This window comes from Lissotriton helveticus, chromosome 1_1, assembly GCF_964261635.1.
Source record: "Lissotriton helveticus chromosome 1_1, aLisHel1.1, whole genome shotgun sequence".
Lineage (NCBI taxonomy): Eukaryota > Metazoa > Chordata > Amphibia > Caudata > Salamandridae > Lissotriton > Lissotriton helveticus.
The window spans coordinates 1,938,630,047-1,938,654,399 of record NC_136057.1 but is presented as its reverse complement, the minus strand read 5'-3'; the positions used below and the strand labels follow the sequence as shown (position 1 = coordinate 1,938,654,399).

General features: G+C 46.1%; 1 protein-coding gene across 1 annotated transcript in view; it reads left to right on the top strand.

Moving 5' to 3' along the window:
• Positions 1-24,353, top strand: part of CEP350 (centrosomal protein 350) — a 1,478,431-nt gene that overhangs the window by 544,798 nt on the left and 909,280 nt on the right. Inside the window, exon 15 of the mRNA XM_078643560.1 lies at positions 6,527-6,716. Coding sequence (XP_078499686.1) covers positions 6,527-6,716 — 190 coding nt within the window. The remainder of the gene's footprint in view (positions 1-6,526; positions 6,717-24,353) is intronic.

Sequence of the window (24,353 nt, the reverse complement as noted above, 5' to 3'; positions counted from 1 at the left end):
AGTAGCCTTTAACTCTCTACTAGATAGAGCAGCAAGCTACCATAATCTAGATATGCATTCTGATGCTATTGAAGAAGACTTTCTCTTTGATACATTGACAACATCGGAAAGACATGTAAAAACACTCCCCATGTTGAAGGGCATCTTAAAGCACGCAAATGACATTTTTAAGGACCCTGCTAGGGCACATGTCATAAACCCTAGAATTGAAAATAAATATAGGGCTGCACCTATAGATCCTATATACATCAGGGGACAACTACCCCTACACTCCCTAGTGGTATCCAACGCACGAAAGCGTGCAAACTCACAGACTACTGGAGAGGCTGCTCCTCCAGACAAAGAGTCAAAGATCTTTGAGGCATCAGGCAAGAGAGTAGCAGCTCAGGCAGCAAACTCATGGAGAATAGCCAATACACACGCCTTGCTGGCCAGATATGACAGGGCGCACTATGACAGTTTAGAGGACATTCTCCAACACTTACCTGACCCTTACAAAAATCAGGCAGATGAACTTATACAGGAGGGAAAGCTCATCACAAATGCCTCAATTAAATGTGCCCTAGATGCGGTAGACACAGCTGCCAGATCCATCAACACAAGCGTGCTGCTAAGGCGACACGCAGGACTTCGCATATCAGGCTTTAAGAATGAAGTCCAATCCACTATTCTTAATCAGCCCATAAACTCAGACTTTTTGTTTGGTCCAGCAGTTGACTCAATTCTGGACAAAATGAAAAAGGATGCTGAAACAGCGAAGTCCATGGGAGCTCTTCAGTCCCAACAACACCGGGGCTCCTTTCGTCGCTCCAATTACAGAGGAGGAGCGCGAAGTAATACATCACAGCAATCCTCCACCTATAAAAGTAACACGTAATCCACATACAACAAGAACACAAACAGGGGTGGATACAGAGGAAATAATACCAAGGGAAGAGGTTGTGGAGGCAATGCAAATAGATCCTCCACTAACACCAAACAGTGACTTCTTGGCACTACCCCCAGACCATATAACATCGGTCGGGGGAAGACTACAACAATTTCTGCCAGTCTGGTTAAATATCACTACAGACAAGTGGGTCAGGCAAATTATCCAACATGGCTATCGCCTAGAACTCACCTCAACACCACCCAACATACCACCCGTGCACCGTCCAATGTCTCAGGAACATATAACGCTACTACAGCAAGAGGTCATCAGTATGCTGCAAAAGGGGGCCATAGAACTAGTCCCACTACAACATCAAGGAACAGGAGTATACTCCCTATACTTCCTTATTCCAAAGAGGGACGGGTCTCTCAGACCAATATTGGACCTCAGGCCCCTCAACTTATACATTTTGTCGGAGCACTTTCATATGCTCACTCTCCAGCAAGTCTTACCATTGCTTCGCCAGGGAGACTATCTAGCAACTCTAGACCTCAAGGACGCATACTTTCATATACCAATACACCCTGCTCACAGAAAGTATCTAAGGTTCACAATTCAAGGACAGCACTACCAGTTCAAAGTCCTACCATTTGGTGTCACAACAGCTCCACGAGTGTTCACCAAATGCCTAGCTACAGTGGCAGCACATCTCAGGAGGCAACACATTCATGTGTACCCATATCTGGACGACTGGCTCATACACGCGCCCTCAGCCCAGCAATGTGCCAACCACATGTCAAGGACCATCCATCTCCTGCACAGTTTAGGCGTCTCGCTAAACTATCCAAAGTCACATCTGCAACCCTCCCACATCCAACAGTACCTGGGAGCAACAATAGATACACTGGCAGCAAAAGCATACCCCAACGCAGCACGGATCAACGGAATGCAAACGTTGATCCAAAGGTTCAGACCCCAACACTCATTAGCAGCTCGAGTGTTTATGCAACTAATAGGCATGATGGCCTCGTGCATATTCATACTCCCTCATGCCAGGCTACATATGCGTCAGCTCTAAGAGTGCCTAGCAAGGCAATGGAACCAGGCTCAGGGACAATTAAGAGACCTAGTGTTGGTGACCAGTCTGGCTTACAGCTCTCTGCATTGGTGGAATCCACAAAACCTTTGCAAAGGACGACTGTTCCAAGAGCCTGTCCCACAGATAGTGTTAACCGCGGACGCATCCCTACTAGGATGGGGAGCCCATGTCCTACATTACACAGTACAGGGAATTTGGACTGTATAACAAAAGAAAATGCACATCAGCCTTCTGGAGTTGATGGCGATCTTTCTAGCCCTAAAAGCGTTCAAAACACACTTATGCAACAAAGCTGTGTTGATCCGGACGGACAACCTGACAGCTATGTATTACATTCAAAAACAAGGAGGAACACACTCACCACAGCTGTTGCACCTAGCTCAAGCAATGTGGAAATGGACTATTCAAAGGAACATGTTTCTCATGGCAGAACACCTCCCAGGCAAAGACAATCAAGTAGCCGACCTGCTCAGCAGGCACAGCCAACAGATGCACGAATGGGAAATTCACCCCAAAGTGCTCCAACCATTCTTCCGGAAGTGGGGACACCCGGAGATAGATCTGTTTTTCACAAGCGAAAACACAAAATGCCAGTACTTTGCCGCCAGGTTCCCACATCCGCAGTCGCAGGGCAATGCGATATGGATGAACTGGTCAGGCAAATTTGCGTACGCTTTTCCCCCAGCTCCATTAACAGCGCTGGTAGCACGCAAAATGCGCCAACATTCGCTGACACTGATCCTAGTTGCTCCCACATGGGCGAGGCAACCATGGTACATAACGTTCCTACAACTGTCAGTGGTGCCTCATCAAAGACTGCGACTCACACCCAATCTTCTGACTCAGAGCCATGGAGAAATCCAACACCCAGACCTGCAACAGCTGAACCTAGCGATCTGGCTCCTGAAATCCTAGAGTTTGGATACCCTAAACTTGCCCCCAGACTGCATGAATATTATCAAAGAGGCAAGAAAACCCACTACCAGAGCATGTTATGCAGCTAAGTGGAAACGTTTTGTCATTTACTGTGGTAACAACGATATTAACCCACTTGATGCTTCTACTCAAAACATCATTTGCTATCTATTGCACCTACAACATTGCAATTTGGCCTATTCATCCATTCGGATTCATTTAGCTGCGTTAGCAGCATATCTTCAAAACAGGCAACACCTTTCACTATTCAGGGTGCCAGCAATTAAAGCGTTTATGGAAGGACTTAAACGCTTAATTCCTCCAAGACACCCACCTTCACCAGTCTGGAATCTGAACATTGTTTTAACCAGACTTATGGGACCACCTTTTGAGCCACTACACTCATGCGAACTACAATTTCTTACTTGGAAGGTGGCTTTCCTTATTGCCATCACTTCGCTTCGAAGAGTTAGCGAGCTGCAAGCCCTAACTATTCAAGAGCCATTCATTCAAGTACATGCAAATAGAGTAGTTCTCAGATCAAACCCTAAATTCATGCCAAAGGTGGTATCCCATTTCCATATAAATCAAACCATAAAACTGCCAGTGTTCTTTCAAAACCCACAGACAGTAGCTGAAAGGGCCTTGCATACTCTAGATGTCAAGAGAGCTCTGCTATACTATATAGATAAAACTAAGGCATTTCGAAAGACGGAACAGTTGTTTGTTGCTTTCTCACCGCAACACAAGAGCAACCCTATTTCAAAATCAGGTATAGCCAGATGGATCGTTAAGTGCATCCAAATATGTTATTTAAAGGCAAAACGCACCTTAACAGTTACCTCTAGGGCGCATTCCACACGCAAGCTAGGGGCATCTATGGCTTTCCTGGGTAATATTCCTTTACACGAAATTTGTAGAGCAGCCACATGGTCAACAACACATACATTTACTAAACACTATTGTGTAGATGTACATTTAAAACGGCAAGCTGCCGTAGGACAGGCTGTTCTCAAAACTCTTTTCCAGACTGCTGCAGCTGACACAGGTAGCCACCGCTAGGGGAGATACTGCTATACATTCTATGCACAGATATGAATTCAGCAGCCCACATGCCTCGAACGGATTATGCTACTTACCAGTATGCATCTGTTCTTGGCATGTAGGGCTGCTGACATTCATATCGCCCACCCGCCTCCCCGGTGCCTGTCGCAGCTGCAGCATTCACTCTTTGCATGGACATCTCTTACTGTTCTATACTCCATCTCTGCCACAATGGCGAAAAACAATCTATAAGGATGGAGAGGATGCCCATGCGCACTGTAGTCCGAGGGAGGAGCCACCTATCTCGTGATACTTTGAAGACTCTTCCAGGACAACAATGTGCAATCATCCGAGCCCAACACTAGGCAGCGATCTATGCGATCTATGCACAGATATGAATGTCAGCAGCCCTACAACTTATTATTATTATTATTATTATTATTATTATTATTATAAGAACGGATGCATACTGGTAAGTAGCATATTCCTTTAGTGATCTATTCAAGGAATCTGCAGGTAGAAGGTCCCAAGAAAACGTTAGTTGCCTTTGGTGACAGTCTTTCTGATTGATACTTTGGCTACCTGCAGATTCCTCACTGACCACCTCACCTCCCGATTCTGATGGGAGCTATTGTGCTGGCAATAGAGAACAGACCTTGGTGTATGCACTGCATTGCTTCCACTTCGTCAGACTCTGCTCTGCCGTAAAGGACGGTCGAAAAAAGAATGAGAATGTAGGTCAGAGGGCTATGTGGTGCCCCATAACTCGCTGGGTCTTTACATCTTGGTATGTGTCAGTCGTCTGGGAGCCATGGCAGCACCTTCAGGTGCAGACGCGCTATTGCAACATTTCTCGAACTAGCCTGGCACCTGGTGGAGGTTCATGAATTGGGTAATCTGTAGGTGGAAGACTTAGTCAAAAGGCTGCTTTCTCCTTGTAGCGCTTTTCAGTTCTTCAAGACTCTTGAGCAAGGTTCCAATTACAACACACCTATTAAAAAGCATTTTCTTAAAACTATTTAACTATCTGAAATTCTATAAACATTTTATATTCATAAAGTAGATTTTTGCCATTTTGAGAAAGTAATTTCCCTTTTTTCCAACTGTCAGATCTAGACTCCTGAAAGGAAAACTACCTATCCATTGAAAGTTCTGCCAATATTGGCTATTGTTATTTAAAAGCATATGACACGAACAGAAAATATGAACTCTACTTTGTATTTCAAAGCTACACACATTTGCAAAGTATGGTACAATACACGTTTGTTGTTATTTTTAATGGAGTATACAAAAAAAGTGCTGAATGAAATGCTTGAATTAATCTCAGCCACTGGTAATTTCTGGGGCCACAACCTAGGTCATCGTTATTTTTCACACCATGTAACCTCAATTTGGACCCAGCCAGCTGCAACTCCGTTTCTGTTGGAGCAAGGTCAAAACTAATTTGCGTATGGCTGGGTCAAAACTGAGGTGGCATGGTGGGCAATTAACAATGGGCTGGAATGTTACCCCAAGCTATTGCCAGTGGTTAGACATACTGCAAGCATTCCTCCAGTCACCTTGTATGTGTTTGATGTACTGCTCTAAGTGGCAAGGGTATGACCAGGCATGGGTCCCGTGCTCACTGTGCGACTGGTACCAAGTCACGCTTGACTGAAGAGCCCCCAAACAGGGCGAAACCGGTCTTGGGTTGATTGTGTTCCAGTGCAGGAAGGACATGACCTGGCAGTTCTGGCTGGGCTGTTCCTATTGAAGATGGGGCCCAAACTGATGTGGCATGGTGGACAAAATAACAATGGGTAGGAATTCTTCTCCATGCGATTATGATAAGGTAGGTAAATGGGCATTAACTGAGAAAAAACTCTTGTGTTTTCTTTCTTAAATAAAGTATTCTACAAAAATAATTAACTGACAGCAAAACCAGGGCAGAGCATTCACTGATGGAAATACCTGATCTAAAAAGAGAATTACAAGTGAGCGAAATAAGGAATGGCATAAACCTAAACCATTAAAAAAAGTGACACAAAGTTTGGTAAAATTGTTATATTATCAATCTATGTAAATTGGACTTAATACTTTTGTAAAATGAGCAGTTAGCAAATTCTTTGAATTACAGAGGAGCCAAATCTAATACTTTCAAAACTCATGTTTATATCTAACATTAAACCAACCAGTATGATGCCCAAGTCTTCCCCATGACGTTTTGAGGGCCCATGTTCAAACATCTATCATTAAATCCACAATTCTAAGCAGGTAGCAACAGATCCTTATTCTGCAGTCCAACCCCATCTGGATTATAGCAGAAAAACGAATGCACCAAGACCCACCAGTATACTTTGTTACTTTCTTCATACCTTCTCACCAAAAGCTTTCTGATATGTAAGAAATATCGCAAACAATCCCTTTCAAAATACTTGAGTGAAAAAGCTGAATGATTCCTACCCAGAGGTATTCTTTGGTTAAAAAGCATTGTCTTAATTAGATGCTCTCCTCTCTCTGTTTGTACCTGTATCAATGATGGAGAACAGTAATAAACTGTTACAGTGATTTTTACCTGAATGTTTTTATGTATTGTGTCTCTCCTGCTTATTTTCTAGAGTTTGAGTCTCGTAGTGGTACACCTCATCGTCCATCTGAGCATGATAGATCTACACCCAGAGGAGACGGCCTATCCCAGAAAGGAAAGAAGTCCTTGAAAAGCAGAACAGCTTCTCCTCCAAAAGACAATGAGTTGAACCAGGAGACAGACAGCACTCTGGAGGACCTTTCTGTCCATTCATTTGCTAGGTGAGATGCCATGTCATGCTTGCTACAGCTTTGGTTAATATTCCTCTGATGGATACTTCTAACCACAGATTCCTCACCTTTTAAATAGCCATTGGTTCCTGACTGGGTCTGGAGAATTTTCCTAGCAATTTCCTTTCACTTTGGCAAGTGGTGCGGTGCGGCTCTACATCAGGTCTGTCCCGTCCTCGATGTGGCATTGGGGCCCCTACATAGCTGCCACCTCAGGATGCTAGCATCAGTTCCTTTGTTTCTTCACCTACCCGTTGAAGATATGGAGCTCGCTCCCTCAAATGCTGTCTGGCATAACAGATTTTTCACACTACATTGTTTCCTGTATGTAAGGGACAAGTTACCTCAAAGTCAGGTTTTAAGCCATGCAACCCAGAGGGTCGACACCAGTGGGTAGCTGATAGTTTTTTTGGACTCAGACTGTCTGTCATCCACCATGGCATCAATGTATGCCCAATCCACCCAGACATCATCCCCATTTTAGCACCAATACGAAATGCCTGAGCCTGATGATGATGATGATGATGATGATGATGATGAGGATGAGGATGATGATGGCGAAAGCCATACCTGTGCCATCGAGAACCTATTTTTGATCTACATGAATCAAGTGGGCTTGATACATCGCATGACACTGGCCTCCATTCACCCACACCGGCTACAGCAACAGAGGAAAGTGCCTCCTCTGCCACAGTTTTAAGGAGAGCACCAGAGGTACTAGACTTCACCCTCCAACTAATGAGGTAAAGATCAGCATCCTCACAGAGTTTGTTCATCCAGGACCCACCTCTCATGAGCCTCTCTTGACATTAAATGAAGCTCCGATTGATACACTACTGGTCATAACCAGGATCGTGGCCCCCACTTAATACGCTGATTGCAAGGACCACGGGCCTGCTCCAGGGAAGGACCTTCCTCCTTCCCTCCAATGCCCTTCCCTCCAAAATCCGACTCCAGAAAGCCTTGTGTATGAAACTGGCTCTATATATACTACACCAAAGTGAGGTACTGTGTGTATAGAGTCCAAGTGTCCCCAGAGCTTAAAGTTAGATAGAACCTCTCTAATAGTGGTAGCTTGGTCGAGCAGCAAGGCAGTATCAGAGGACAGTGTTAAGCATTTGATGTACACACTCAGTCAGCAATTGAATTCACACACTCAATAACTGAACTCTAGGCCAATTGTTTTTGTATAAAAATATACTGTTGTTTATTTTTAGAACCAAGCAAGCCTGGCACAGGTAAGCATTAAATGCTTTTTAGTAATAAGTTACTGGATATAGAACAGTTTGAAAATGCATTAGAAATTGTACTTTGTTTGATTTACAGGGGAGCAGTAGTATGCAACACTTAGCAAATACAGTACATTGGAATGAATAGGCTTTTTCAGTAAATTACAGGTAAGTTACTTTTACGTTACTTTTTCTAACTCAGTGCTGGATGCCTAGATTCAGCACTGGGACATTTCCTGGCAACAGGTGAGTAAATGCATTTTTATTATTCGTGCGATTTAAAAAAATATATATTTTATTGAAAAACAAAAAGCTGAGTCATCATCCAATAATCAGTCCATACAATACAGAATCGGATATAATGGGCAATACAGAAAGAATATTACATCAAGGATCATTACAACGTCTAGGTCCAGCCTTATCCATAGCCATATCCACAGTGGGGGAAGTACAGATCTCACCTCTATATACATTCCAGTGTCCCCACTTTTTGTCCCATTTCTTGGGGCATCCCCTGATCTTAAATACAGATTGTTCAGCCAGCATGCATCTGTCCATTTCAGCCACCCAACCCACCAGTAGAGGCCTCTGGGGGGCACCCCATTGCATTGCCACTGCACGCTTCACCAACAGAAAACCCAAGGCCAATACTGGAGCTCCACCTCCGTGAGGCACCCCATATGTTAAGGATCCCCTCTTTAGGGGAAAGAGGGATGGGTTTCCCTACTGCCTCTGTCATTTTGCGGGCCGCCCTGTCCCATAACTGTTGAATTAAAGGACATTCCCACAGAACATGGTAAAAGGAACCAGTGAGGTCGCAGCCACGGAGACACATATAGGCTCTGTGTAGGACTTTCAATTGAATCAACCTGAAACGGTGAATTATCGCCGTTTCCCTGGGGGACATCAGTGCCAATCTCCATTCGTCATCCTCCAGGCGTCCTACGTCACCCTGCCTCTTGTTTCGTAGGGACTGGAAGGAGTCAGGCATATTGTTGCATAATTTACTGTATGTGCAAGATATTGCCTTTGTCAGGAGAGGTTCCGAAAGTAACCTATCCTCAAGAGGTGAGGCCTCTGGAAGGGAGGAAAGGTCGGACACGTTCGTAAGGACAGCATGCGTAATTTGGAGGTATCTGAAGGTCTCGCTCTGGGCAAGAGCATGTCGCTGTTGGATGTCGGTAAAAGTCAGTAGTTTCCCCTTGTGGACCAAGTCACCTAGAGTGGAGATGCCGATCGTGTCCCATTTATCAAATCCTTTATGATGGTAGAGGGAGCCCAGCTTCTGTGAGGCCCAGAGCGGTGTAGCCTTAGTAAATACGCCAGACCATCCCAGGCTCTTGGTAACTCGGTGCCAAATAGCTATGGTCTGTGACATGGGCCCCACGTAGCGATTCCGGGGGAATTTACCATACAAGGCGCCCAAGTACCCCGTCCCGTCCCGTCCTGTCTGGTAGCGTTCTAAGTGAAAAGCTGGTTTGCAAGTGACCCATTAATCCAGGAGTTGGTGGCCACCAGTTGGGAGGCGAATAATAGAGGCGCATATTTGGCAGGGCGATACCCCCATCGTACCATCCCTAAGTGAGTTTATTAAGGGCAATTCGAGGCGCCTTTCCATCCCATAAGAGGAGCCGTAGATCTCCTTCCAGCGCACGGAAATAGGAATCAGCAATTGGGAATGGGCAATTTTGAAGGACATGTAAAAAGCGCGGGAGTGCCAGCATTTTAAAAAGATCCGCTCTGCCTGGGAGGGATAAAGGTAGCGCACGCCAGTGAGATACGTAACTGTGGAGTCTCTGTAATGGGCCTTTTAGGTTGCGGTCGTAGAAGAGTTTGGGATCTGAAGTAGCAAAAATGCCAAGATATTTGAAACCGTCCTTGGCTATGGCAATTGAAAACCCTCTCGGAAGAGCGGGTGGAGGGCCATGGAGACAAAACAAAACCGATTAGGACCAATTGATTGAGAAACCAGAATATTTACCAAAATTTGTAATGACATGCAACAGACTATTGATGGAGGATCTGGGAGAGGAGACATAAACAAGGATATCATCTGCATATAAGGATATTTTATCAATCGTATCATCATTCCACCGAAGCCCCTAGATGGAAGCATCAGACCGGATCCAGTGGGCTAAGGGTTCTAAGGTAAGTGCAAACAAGAGGGGGGAGAGGGGACATCCCTGTCTGGTCCCTCTATGCAGCTGGAATTGTCTGGAGGTGTGGGCGTTGACTCGCACCTGGCCTAACAAATCAGTGTAAAGCAATCAGACCCACTGAATGAAAACAGGGCCAAATCTAAAGCTTTTCCGGACCTCAAAAAGGTAGGACCACTCTATGGAATTGAATGCTAGTATGGCATCAAGGGACAGAATTGCGGCATCCTCTTGTATGTAGGGCTGCCTGCCCAGAACGTTGTGTAGTCTGCGGAGGTTTAGGGCCTTGTTTCGGCCTGGAAGGAATCCCGATTGGTCGTCATTAACTAGGGAGGGGAGGACTGTAAGGAGTCTGGTAGCCAGGAGTTTGGCCAGAACCTTGACCTCCGCATTTATAAGAGAAATCGGCCTATAGGAGCCGCAGTCAGTGGGCGATTCGTTAGGTTTGTGGATGACAGCTATTAAGGCCAATTGTTGGTCAAGTGGCAGACTGCCTCGATCAAGACTTTCCTCAAACATAAAGAAAAAAGTAAGGAGGCCCCCTTTCTAGGTTGATCTGGGACCAGGGGAAACAAGAAAGAAACAACAAAAGGTGTCCCTCAGTACAAGCAATAAGCTATCCTGTATGGTCAAAATCACTATGCTTTTAGTGGAAAAGTATCATGAGTTTAGGACATGTGTACCTACTATCATTGGGCCAGTTCACTGGAAAGGCAGCCAATATTGGTGTTAACAAAGGACAAGAGTTTTATGCAAGGCCAATACAATTTATACAATGCAACAAATTAGGCTATTCTCAAGAGTTTAGTTAAACGAGCATATACATATTTTTATTTAATACAGCTGTGTGGACAGTTTGGTATTTATAATACATTAAAATCATGCGAACACAATTCACAATGATTGACAATCAATACAAAATATAATAAGATTTATAAAACAAGAATCAAGAGCAAAAGTCGACGCGGCGTTTCGGTTTTTTCAAATATAATCACCTTCTTCAGGACAGTTTCTAAATATAAAATTTAAAAATACAAAATTACCAAACAATAATGATCACAGTATTACATTGCATAACATAGTTACAGCTTTAACTTAATCATTAAACACTCTTCCATTCACATATCCTCATTGTAATCGAGTCTAAACAATGGTAACTAAGCAATTATTTACCCATTAATACAGTTAAATAGCGTCGCCTTGATTAACTCTAATGCTTCTCCCTATAGATACTGGGGTCACTTTTTACCAAATCCAGGGAGTGACTAAACCACATTCTAAGTTTCTATGTTCAAGAACTATCACAAAACCTCGAGAATAAAACCAAGATTTCTGGATTTCTTATACTCCGTTATATGTTGGAGTTTATACTACCTCCTGATCCTTTTACTCGGTGGAGAGTTTGCAACAGTTTAGCTTGAGCCTTTTCCTTTTTTTTTTTTAATTCTTTTTATTAAAGGATTTTTATATATTTACCTCCCACTGGGGCACAGAGGGGGCGTGGAACAAATAAACAATACAGCATAACCATGGTATATTCATACAATACCTCTCCATATAACAGACATAAAGTGAAATAGAGCTTTTTCTTCATAACAAAATATAACATTAGTCACGATTAGAATTAGCTCGATATCCTAAAACTTATATATTAATTTGCTAACCTTTTATGCATTAAGTATCCACTAATTAATACAGAGTGTATACAGTTTATATACAATTATATACAGAAGCGGTTTATATACATTTTCTATATACATCATCCTTCTTCCTTCCAATTCGTTATGGCCTCCCATATTTTCAAACCAAGTTTCCTCGAGTTTTTCCCCCTTCTTGAGTAGATTGCTCTTTCTAAATTATATATACTCAGCAGCCTGGCTAACCATTGCTGAAATGATGGTACCGTTTGATCTAACCATGCAGATGCTATACATAGTCTATACACTGCCATAGCAATGAAAATACAATATTTCCCTGCTTCATCTTCATTACTACCATCTGTGCCTAATAATATAGTCACAGGTGTTAAATTAACAACTAATTTTAAAGCCCTTTGTAAGAACATTTCAATTTCCTTAATTAATATGACTAAATTTGGACATGTTGCAAACATATGAATAGCATCCGCATTTGTACTCATACACCTGGGGCAATGTATACCATTTGTCGCTCCCCATTGTGCTAATTTAGCCGGGGTATAGTAAAGCCAGTACACGGTCTTGTATTGCTGTGCCTGTAGTGATGCAGAGCACAAAATTTTTATCCCTAAGTCTAATGAATCTTTAAAACATTCTTGTTCTATACCCAACTTCGCTGCCCAACTTTCCCCCCATTTGGCCATGTCATCTAATCTATGCTCATTTAACTCTGCGTAGAACCTTTTAATAGTGCAATCTACTCCACCCTCTATTATTTCTAATATATTATTTTTTTCAAATCCTCCCGTCCCCCCTCTTTTATTCTGTAGGAAACTTCTTACTTGTAGGTATTTAAAAAAATGACTTCTTGGCAAATTAAATTTTTTCTGTATTATTCCAAATTGTTTCATCCCTTGTGTCCCCATAATGTCCCCCATTTTTATAACTCCATTTCGAAACCACTCTCTATATATTGAATCAGAAAATATATCTCGCGGAAATGCCATATTATCGTATATCCTCGTATACCTATTGAATTTACCCAAACCAAATTTTTTCATAAACGCCTTCCATAACTTATGAGCTCCAAACAGAGTCTTAAAGCGTGTTCTTTTAAAATATGCCGTGTCAAAATTTTTCAAAAAAATATTCTTGGTTTCTTCACCCATCAAAATACCATATATTGCTAATGAACCCAGATGATCCTCTCCTTCTGCTTCGGCTCCACCTATTAATCCTATCATATACTGCAGAGCAGCAGCCCAGTAATAAAGCTTAATATCTGGTAGTGCCCAACCCCCTCTTTCACGTGGAAGTGCCAAAAATCTCGCCGCCCTTCTAGTCTTGCCTTTGGACCATATAAACTTATTAATCATGTTCTCAATCTTTTTAAACCAGGCATTATCAAACCATAGGGGGATTGTTCGAAAGAGGTATAAAAATTTTGGCATGATAAGCATTTTAATAATGTTTACTCTTCCAACCAAAGTAAGATGGAGATTATTCAATCTATCGAGCTCACCCCCTACTTTCTGTATGATAGGATCAATATTTAGCTCTACTACTTTTTCTAGAGCTGAGGTTATAGTTATTCCCAGATATGTTCCTGTCAGTGCCACCCTAGAATCCTGACATAGAGCCTTGTCATTTTTTATAATTTGTGTTTTTCCAGTGTTCAAGGAATACCCAGACACTTTCCCAAATTCTTTTGCCTCTTCTTCCACATATCTTATAGTCTCTGCGGGTGAAGATGTTATAACCGCCACATCATCAGCGTACGCCAAAATCTTGCACTCCCCCCTGAGTGTGACAATTGGGGGGATGTGTCTATTTAACTCCAATTTTCTAATTAGCGGATCTAAATAAATGGCAAACAACAGCGGGGAGCATGGACACCCCTGCCTTGTGCCCCTATCAATTTTTACTTTGTCCGTTAACCCCGCATTGATTCTAATTGCAGCGCTCGGGTCTCTATATAGTGTCTTTATCGCTGTCAAAAAACCGCTACCAAATCCCACTTTTTCCAAGACACTCCATAGATATACCCATGACACCCGGTCGAAAGCCTTTTCAGCATCCAATAATAGTACCGCAAATGGATCCCCATTGGCCTCCGTCATGTCCATAAGTGTAATTAATTTCCTTACGTGATGCGTAGTCCCACGCCCTGGAATAAAACCGTGTTGGGTAGTAGTAACTAACGGTGTTATTACACTGGCAAATCTAATTGCAAGTACCTTTGAATAAATCTTTGTATCTGTATTCATAAGGGTAATTGGTCTGTATGACCCTGGGTCAGTCGGTATTTTTCCTTTTTTAAGAATAACCACAATTTCAGCCTCAGACCAGGTATTTGGTATTGAGCATCCCTTCTGAGCCTGTTTAAAAGTATACAACATATCTCCTGCCAACTCCTCCCAGAAGACCTTATAAAATTCTAACGGGATTTTATCTGGGCCAGCAGCCTTTCCTGATGGTAAACTCTTCATAGCTGCTTTTACTTCCTCTAGTTCTAACAAGGTGTCTATCCTCTGTTTCTCTGTTTCATTCAACTGTCCCCCCTCATAGTCGTTCAAATACTCCATTATATCTTCATGATCTTTTATTTGATTCTCAGAGTAAAGCTTCGTATAAAAACTTCTGAAGACTTCCCTTATTTCTTGTACATTAGTTACCATCGTCCCTGAGATATCTTTTATTGCTTTAATCTCACCAAGAGATGTCTTCTGTCTGGTTCTAGCAGCTAACATTTTGCCGACCCTTTCATTCAGCTCATAGCAGTTCTCTCTATTCACTGTATATTGTTTCGCAGCCCTTTCTGCTATGTACTCTTCTGCTGCCGTTCTTAGTTTTACAAGTTTCATATATGTAGAATCCATTGGATCTCCATTATCAGTTTGGTCTGTCCTAATGGTTAGTTCCTCCTCTGCCAACAACAACTCCCTCCTTATCCGCTCAGATCTTTCTTTTTCCTCTTTCCTTTTTCTAGCCCCAAAGCTGATAGTCTCACCCCTTACTCCGGCCTTAAAACAATCCCACACTATCCCAGCCGATGCTGTTTGTCTATTTATGCTCAAAAATTCAACTATCCATTTTTTCATATGGTGGATATATGCATTCTCCACGAGGAGTGCCCTTTCAAATGTCCAGTCAGAAGCCTTCCTTGCCACTTTCATACACTTCAAGGTGACGATGAGAGGGTTATGATCCGAAAAAAAGCCTTGGTATCCTTTCAATCTCTGCCCCCTCCATACGTTGGGTACTAATTAAAAAATAGTCCAATCTAACACTTATCCTATGAGGCGATGAAAAGTATGTGTAACCATCTTGTCCCGGGTTAAGAGCATCCCATACATCTAATAATCCATTATTCCTAGCTAGGTTATAAACTGCTTTAAAGACTCTTCTCTTCCTCCCTTTATATTTAACTGGAGGTCCTAACCCCAACCCCAAGCCTCCTGCTCCATTAATATTGAAATCACCCCCTATCAATATAAAGGGTGCCCAGGTCGCCAACTCTATGTCAATTTCTTCAAAAATCTCCGGATCATCCCCTGTAGACCCATAGATAGACCCCAGAGTGACCCAAGTTTCTCCAACCATACACTCTACTAGAGCCCATCTACCCCATACATCCTCCCATTTTTTCCTAGTGCATATATTTCTTTGTTTTGCCATCACAGCAACCCCCCTATTCCTAGTGCCCTGCCTAGAGTGTGCTATGACCGTCAGGCCTAACTGATCTAAAAGCCTGATTTCAGATACCTGTATATGTGTTTCCTGCAATATTAAAAAATCCAGTCTTAGTTGTTTGATCAAGGCTGCCGCCTTCTGCCTTTTTACCCTGTCATTAAGACCACATACGTTCCATGTCATAATACGAATACTCATCCTGGGTTTTTAACAAATATAACCATAATTTTAATCATTTTAATCAAAAAAAACTTAACACGCTTTGTTGTCACGACATTATACCACACAGATATTTCTTCCATTTCATTAATCTTCTTATTCCTTAATACCTCTTGCTTACTATGTTTCCAAATTCCTCCATGTTCCTTGCCCCCCCTGTGCCCCCACCCCTAAGCCCCACCCCGACTGGCCCACCCCCCCTACAGGCAAATAGGTCCAAGGGACCTATGTGTGACAGCTGTGTCTGCTTGGATCCCGCGCCCCCCTGCGCCCCCCGCACCTGTTGTTTACTGTCCCCTGGCAGAAAAAAAAAAAAAAGAGAAGAAAAGGGAAAAAGATGTACAGATTATTACTGTCTTTCTACAAACTAAAAAATGCTAAACTGCTCTATTTCTGCTACCGCTTTTCTTAAAACTATATCCTAGAACCTACTATCTTTTTGCCAGTAGATCTACCACCAGTTCGCTATCAGCGTGTGCTTGGGATTGTGGGTGAGTGTGTGAATTCTTTTCTTTCAACCATTCCAAAAATTCAGCTGCCATAATTTCTGAATGGAAAATTTTAAATTGGCCGTCTCTTACCACCTTCAATCTGCTAGGATACAGTAGATATGCCTCACAGCCAATTCTCTGGAACGGAGTTATTAACTCCCGCAATCTCCATCTACGCTCTACCGTCGTGTGACAAAAATCAGGTCTGGCGAAAAACTCTACCTCCTGATATCTACATTTTGTCTGTGGCCTTGCTTTCACCATAATCTCTTCTCTCAAAAGATAATTTCCCACATATATTAAAATTGCTCTGGGTTTACTTGAGCCAGCCCCCTTCCTTTGTACAAATGGGAATCTGTGGGCGCGTTGAATTTCTGACTCCCAATCCCAGCCTTTCAAATCTGGCAATGCCCCCTTAAGAAACTCTATTATGTAGGCTCTGATGTCTTTTCCTTCTCTTCCTTCCGGAATACCTAGGAGTCTAACGTTATTCCTCCTCTGTCTGTTCTCAAACTCTTCAAGCTTCCATAACACATCACTGTTAGTTTTTTCCTGATCTTGTCTAAATTCCTTCCAACCTTTCATTTCATCTTCCATATTCCCTGTTCTTTCTTCAACTTCCGTGAGTCTCCCTGACAATTCTGTACATGCCTTACTTACTTCCCGAAGGGAAGTTTGTATTTTTTTACTTTCCTGCCTGGCTCTCTGACTCTCTACCCTCGCCTCAATTTGGATTTGCTTGAGCATTGTGAAAATCCTTTCAAGCCCCTTAGGTGAGTCTTGGCCTCGGGAATGTGACTGATTGTGAGTCTGGGTATGAATCTGTGTCTGAGTCTGAGTTTCAGATTGGCCTTGCCTAACCCCCTCCTCATTCATCCGTGAAGAGCCCATGGTTTCATCTAGGCCACCAATACCCTCTTTATACATCTGGGATGTGGCTGCGTAGTCCCAATCTAGCCTTTTTGCAACGCTACTAGCAGCTGGACTAATAGACCCTTTCGCTCTTCTCCTTTTTTTGGTCAGGACTTTTGATTTACGTTTTAAAGCTATATCTTTGATAGAATCTGGTGTGGTGGTAGAGCCTACTCCTAGCCCTGACAGTGTCTGGTCGCTCCCCGATTCTACAATAGAGGGATCCGACTCACCTCCCCCAACCGCCCCCACCTCCTCTCCTTCCTCTTCACCCTCGTTGACAGAAAAAAAGCATTCGTCACTAGGAGAACCAGTTATGGTTATCAGTGCGGTAGGGTCGCTGGTAATCATATCCTTCCTGTTATTAAGCCCAATATCCCCGTTGTGATTAACATTACCATCGCCATCGCCATCGCCATCACCATCACCATTTCCGTTACCGCCTCCTTTTCCAACCCCCCCATGCGAATGAGCGTTTCTACTACCCTCTTGATTACTTTTCCCTATTGCGGGTAGATTGGTAGCATTCAGATTATGGATATTGAGGCTGTTTTCCCCCTCCCTTATCACCTCAGTCAATGCCTCTGTTATAGTCTCTGTTAAAGTCAATATATTGACTGCATCTGCTCCGGGAGGTAAAGCGCTCTCCTTAGCATTATTTATGGCTCTGTCCTCTCTCGCACTTCCAGTAGCCTTATCGGTAACAATGGCCACCTCGCCCTCTTTTCCACATCCTCTTGTATCCTTCTCCAAGTCCTCTTCCCTTTGCTGAGGTAGATTTCCTTGTGACATTTCAGAGTTTTTATATGCTTTTCTACTCAGAATAGTCATATTTTCTGTCTCTATCTCTGTCAAATCGCCGGGTATCAGCAGGGTGCTATCTACCCCTTTCATAAGGGCGCCGTGTTCAGGGTCAGGGTCAAGGTCAGGGTCACATTCAGATACAAAATCCGGATGACCTATCCTTTCTGGATGAGCTATGTCCACATTAGTGTCAACCGCCACAGAGCCGGCAACAGCAACAGGGAAAAATGCCTCCAAAACTAATGGCTGTCTCGAGTTCCCTTGCTCTATCAATTTCCCTTTATTTCCGTTAGTCACCACAGCCCCTTTACTTTTCTCTTTCTCCTTCTCTTTTTTCTTTGATTTCTCCCCCGCACCGCTGCCGGTCTCCTTACTTCTTACCGCACTCCTTCCTTGCTCAGTAGCACTGACCTCCTCCTGGGTCCGTGCCGGTTTTTTTACGCGAAGGTTTGCTGCCGGCGCGTCAGACTCACTCCGTGCTGCTTTCTCCTCTCGCAAGGCTTTCGAGATCTTTGGCGCCATTACACGCCAAGCAACTGACAGCGCTGCTGCTGCCAAACTCTGCTGCCGGAGACGCCGCTGCCGCCGTAACTGCCGAAACTGCTCCCTCCAGGAATCCGCCTTCACCATCAGCTGACGAGCATTGTCCAATGCACGGGTCAGCGCTGCATCTGCCGCCGGGAAGGTTAGTGCCTCCGTCAATGCCTGTGTAAGCAACCACATCGGCTGACTTTCTCCTCGCTTCTAAAAAATCTGCCGCACCTTCGCCAGTGCACAATGTAATGCAGTCCGATGGTATTTTCTACATCTTCTGCCGTTTTCCACCGTTTTCCGCCGTTTCTGCCGATCAGTCACCTCATTGCTCTACCCAGGAGCAGGGAGCGGCAGGGAGCACGTCCTCCACCTACAGACTGTCAGCGGCCATCTTGCCTATTAGCCCAACCATGTTCAGACAGTTCAGCTTGAGCCTTTTCCTAGGCCGATGTCTTGTATTCACGTTGTTTAAGTCTGAGACGGGCAGCTGTCTCATCGGATGGGTTAGCATTGAGGTCTGACTCCAGGCGGAGCAAATCAGTTTCGGTCTGAAGCAATAGCTCGTTTTGTTTGTGTTGATATTCAGACTTAAGAGCTAGTACCCTCCCCTTGATAACGGCTTTGTACGCTTCCCAGATCGTGACAGCAGATTGGACCGAACCGAGGTTCTCAGCAAAATAATATTCGGTATGTTCAAGCAGGCTATCTTTAATGTCAGGGATTTTCAGGAGTCATGGATTGATGACTATGGGTCCTCTGGTCACCTGCCGATAGTAGGTAAGCTCAAGAGTGAGTGGAGAATGATCCGAGATACCCCGAGGAAGTCCCTTTGGGTTGCGAATGAAACCAACGTCCGCTGTGGGGCAAAAAATATAATCAATGCGGGACATGCTATTGTGAGCATTGGAATAGTGTGTGAAATAAGAGGTGTCTGGGTGAAACGTCCGCCAGAGGTCCTCTAAACCTATTGCCTGCGTAAAGTCTAGAAGGTCCGAACCCTGCCTATGGGAGTGGCGCTGGGGATGCCTATCTATCTGATCGTCCATCGTCATGTTAAAGCCACCACCGATAACCAGTGTACCCTGGGGGAGATCCAACAGAAGTCGTTCTAGGGTCATCAGCGCATCTTTGCCCATTGCTGGTGGGATGGAGGCCGAGATAACGTTCAGGTGTCGCCCCTCCCATGTGGCCTCGACCACAGCAAAGCGGCCAAGGGGGTCAGCCCATGTCTTAGTACAGGTAAGTGGACGGTTTTTCTTGACAAGAATGCCAGTGCCTCGGGAGCCAGAAGTGAAACCGGCGTGAACCAATAGATTGTACCCCCCTCGATGGAGAGCCCGACAAGTGTTGCCCATCAGGTGTGTCTCTTAAAGCAGCACCAAGTCAGGAGCATGACGCTTGAGATACTGTAGCATCACTCCTCTCTTTATTTTACTTCCAAGTCCATTAACATTCTACGTCATGAGGGTGAGCGCCCTAGTTTTGGGATTGTGTCATGGTGGTTTATATAATGAAAGACGGCTAAAGGGCTCACCTGGAGGTGCGAGAGACAACTTTAGGGCCATCAATGTGAGTGGGATTGCGGTCAGGGGGGCTACCCAGATGGGAGCAAGGACAAATAGCCCTCAGATTCAAGGTGGCACCAAAGGCCGGACGGTGATATCTATTATGCCCAAAATCGAGGAGGACTCTGCGATTAACTAAAAAGGATAGGAGACAATATTGGAGATAGGACTCAAAACAATGATAGAATCTGCTTCCAAAAACAAACATAAGCCAATAAAACCACAATAAAAACTCCCCCCCCCTCCCCCCCACCCTGCTTCCCTGCCCGCGGACTTGAAACTATCCACACCTCAACTAGGCAGAGTGCTCGTCGCCCTCCCAACCATACACGGGGTGACAGCTAAACCACCGTGCCATTCGCCATTACTGAAAACAAAGGATTTACACCACAATAATCAGAAAAAACATACCAGTCCAGGTGCTCACGATATCATCAACCATAGGTCCAATAGTGGGGGAAGGCCCCCCAAGATGTAGAATTGTAGATGCGGCGGGAATGTCAAATAACAAAGAGACAGTGGAAACTGTTCAAATAGAGCAATTCGTGCCGTTGTGGGAGTCACTGTCCGCTGTCACGGTCCACCTCCGTATCCGGTTCCTGACGAGTAGGTGAGTGGATTAGGTGCCCCTCCAGTCCGGAGGCACCACGATCGCGTGCGGTCTTTCCTGCAGGATGCCATCCTTCCAACCACCCCCACGCCTCCTCTGGGGAGAGAAAAAACCAAGTCTTACCCTCCGCCTCGACCCGCAATTTGGCCGGAAACAGCATGGAGTACTTATGCTTTTGTCACGCATCGCCTTCTTGACTTCTATGAAACTGCAACGACGTGCTTGCACTTTAGAAGGTAATAGCGGCATTGTCAATTTGGAGCAGTGCACTCGTCTGGGCCGCCTGGAGTATGACGTCTCTGTCCCGGAAGTTAAAGACCCTGGCCAGGATCGGACGTGGAGGGGCACCGGGTTTCGGCCTACCTCCCGGGACCCGATGGGCCATTTTCAATGGAGAAGAAGCTGGAGAGTCGTTTTGGCCAGAGATGCTTCACCACGAGGTCTTCCACAAAGAGGTCGGCAGCAGGCTCCTGCATGCGTTCCGGAACACCTAGGATGCGGAGGTTGTTTCGTCGCGCCCTCCCTTCATAAGCATCCAGGAGTTCACTCATCTGGTGTTGCTGTTTCTGGAGGTGGGCCACCTGCTGCTGGAGGGTAGAGGTGTCATCAATGAGGTCCGCCGTTTTAACCTCCACGTCTTTGACCTTGTAGTCGATTTTGCGAAGGTCTGCTCGTAGCAGGGTGACCTCGATATTAACAGAGTCTATTCGGGTCTCAAGAGAGGTATGTACGCCCGCTATGGCTGTCATTACATCCTCAAGCGTCAGGGTTTTGGCTGCAGGTGAGGGCGGCTCGGTCCTCCCTCAGACGTCATGTCTTTAGCATCTCCTTTAGCAGTCCAGGAGAATTTCGTTAGTTATTTCTGGGTTGTCGATCTATTTCCCCTGTTGGAGGCCATGAGGGGGAAGGGCAGATCAGAGCGCTACAAGAACAGGTAGAGTCAGGAGGTCGCAGGTGCGGGAGTAGGTGGGCCCCACGGGGCACCTCTAGTGTCACCCAGCGAGCGCACTCGAGCCACGATATAAGAGTGAGGGGAGGGGAAGGAGGGCCAGCTACCGTGTGTCTAGCAACAGCCAACTTTCCCAGTCGGATATAGCCAGGTAGGCCGGAGCAGAGCACACCGCAACCACGACATGGGAGTAGAAATTAGGTACGTCTCAGCTGTGGCCGCACCCCCCTCACAAATGCGCAGTATCTTGACGGGCAGGGCTGGACCACAGTGTAGAGTGGAACCGTCCAAATGGCGGCCGGATACAGAGCCCCCCAAAATGGAGGCCCGGGGACGCAGGAACCAACCGACCAGTGTGCGTCTATCTGTGCAATTGAGGGGGGGGGGGGTCACAGCAGGTGAGCAGATGGTGAATGCCTTGGACAGAATGAAAATAGGAGGGCCAATATTTAGAGATGTCTCGAAAAGGCCTTTGTTACAGCTATATAGCAGGCCACCGTAGAGCTCGGCATGCCCCCCTCGACCCCTCTACGGGACAGTAGTAATAAAGTAGCGCGGTCCACGAGGCGGGGCTCGGCGCTAAACGGTGGTGTCAGGAGGCGGGTGGGCTCCCACCAGTCGCGGCCGTTTCCGTAGGTAGGCCTCAGAGCCGGGGGTCTTGCGTAAGGGCGTCCCTGGCTCGGGGAACCTTACCGGGTGCTCCTCGTCGGCAGCTCCACCTGGCAGGGGTCCGAAGCGCCCTCCTCCAAAACAAATGCCCAGTCCTCTCCGGCACCCAGGGAGATCCGCGGTCGCCCTCCGACCCCACTAGGCGGCCCAGGAGATCTCTGTAGGAATCAATGAGAGCGGACCCGCCGCGGGCAATGTCCAAAGCCGCGCACCCAGCCGGGGCTCCCAGAGTCGATCGGGCAGGTCCGGACTGGTCACTGCGATCCCCCGATGAAGGGCACAGGGGGCCGTGGGGTGCAGGGTTGTCTTTGGGTGACGGGAAATCTTACCCTCGGCTGGTCGCGGTTGGAGGGATCCCTGGTTCTGAGGCTGCAGGCGTCATCTGAGACGTCGAGGAGGGTCTTTGGGCACTGGACTTCGTGTCCCAGTTGCCGGGGGGACGTCCTCGTGGTCTTGGATCACTCGGGCACAGGCCAGGCTTGGCAGGTGCAGAGTGGGCTGGATTCGCAGTTCCTGGCTGGCAACAGGGGTGTTGCTGTTGGAGCAGAGCCTCTGCGAGTCCCAGCCTGTTAGAGGGTCAAGGCAGGCAGGTCGTCCGGGTTGTCCAAGGTTGCTGTCCGCAGGAGTCGCCGGGATTTAGCAGGAGCAGGTTCCATGGTCGACAGGCCGGTAGGGCTGGGGCCAAGTCAGTGGGTGTCGTCCTGTTGTTAGCAGCTGCACTGCGGGTCTTCTTGATCTTTTTTCTTATTTTCTTATTGGGTTCTGAGGAAGGAAGGTTCAGGGAGCCCCTAAACACTGAACTTAGGGGCGTTACAGGTAGGGCAAGGGCAGGGACCAATAGGTCCCTGTCCTGGGGTGGATACACCCCCTAGTCTGCTCCTCTCCGGTTCGAGGGGGCAGGAGCCTAGCTGTGATTGGGCAGGGCTCCCCATCTTCAGGATGGCCAGAGCCCGGGGTCGTACTTCACCTCGCCTCTCCCACCTGAGGGGTGGGGTTGGCACAGGCTGGCACACCCCCCTTCCTGACGTAGGGTTTCCCAACAGTCTTCCCGCCAGAGTTGGGGTCAGAACTGGTGGGGGCCAGTTGCTGGGTACAGCAAATGGTTTGGAGAAGCTCAGAGGTGGCAGGCCTTTGAAGCTTCCCCCTGCCCATCCTGGGGGAGGAGACCTAGCACCTCGCCCAGGATGTGCATTGTTGCAGGCCCAGGAAAGCGGGGGCTCTCCACCCAGGGGTCCAGCAACATGTCTGCTTTGTGGCAGCCTAGGCAGCCTTTGAGTCCAGACGTGGATTGTAGGTTAGGTTTCAGGGGGCATCTCTAAGATGCCCTCTGGTGCATTTTAAAGTAAATCTCACACTGGCATCAGTGCGGGTTTAATGTACTGAGAAGTTTGATACCAAACTTCTCAGTCTTCAGTGAAGCCATCATGGTGCTGAGGAGTTCGTAATGACGACCTCCCAGCACCATATACCCTTAAGGGCAGCACTGCACTTACAGTGCCCAGGAATGGCCCTGGGTAATGTAGGGGCACAGGGCTCATGTACCTGTGCCACCACCACTGGCATAGAGCACCCAGCTACAGGGGTGACTGATGTATGTCAGGGCAGTGGTTTGCGGGCATGGCACACAGGGATGTGTGCCATGTCGACTCTTCACTTTGTTCTGCACCAAGACACGCACCCTGCAAAGGCAGTGTGTTAGTGTCAGGGTACAGGGCCTCTAATGGTAGCACAATAAGTGCTGCAGCCTTAGAGGCCTTCTCTGGTAACAGTGCCCTGGGTACCTGTGGTACCATTTACCAGGGGCTGGCATGTGGCAGAGATGCCAATTGGGTTTAGGCTTCAATGCAGTTTTAGGGAAGGAACATAGGCCCTGGGTACCTGATTAGCAGGAGCCCAGGGCACAGTCAGTCAAAGAGCATCAGAAGTTCAGCAAAAAGTGGGGACATACCATGCATGAAAGAGGGCACTTTCTCACACCTTGTGCTGCAGGCCTCCACAAGTAGGTTAAACCCAAATGAGTTTCTGAGCACTCTGCCAGAGAGATGAAATGTATGGAGGCATTTGTGATGCAAACGTTCTCCTCCGACAGTCTTGCCCTTATATTTGTAGACACCAGATGCCTCCTGTGGAAAATCTTACATGCACTATGGGACATGGTGG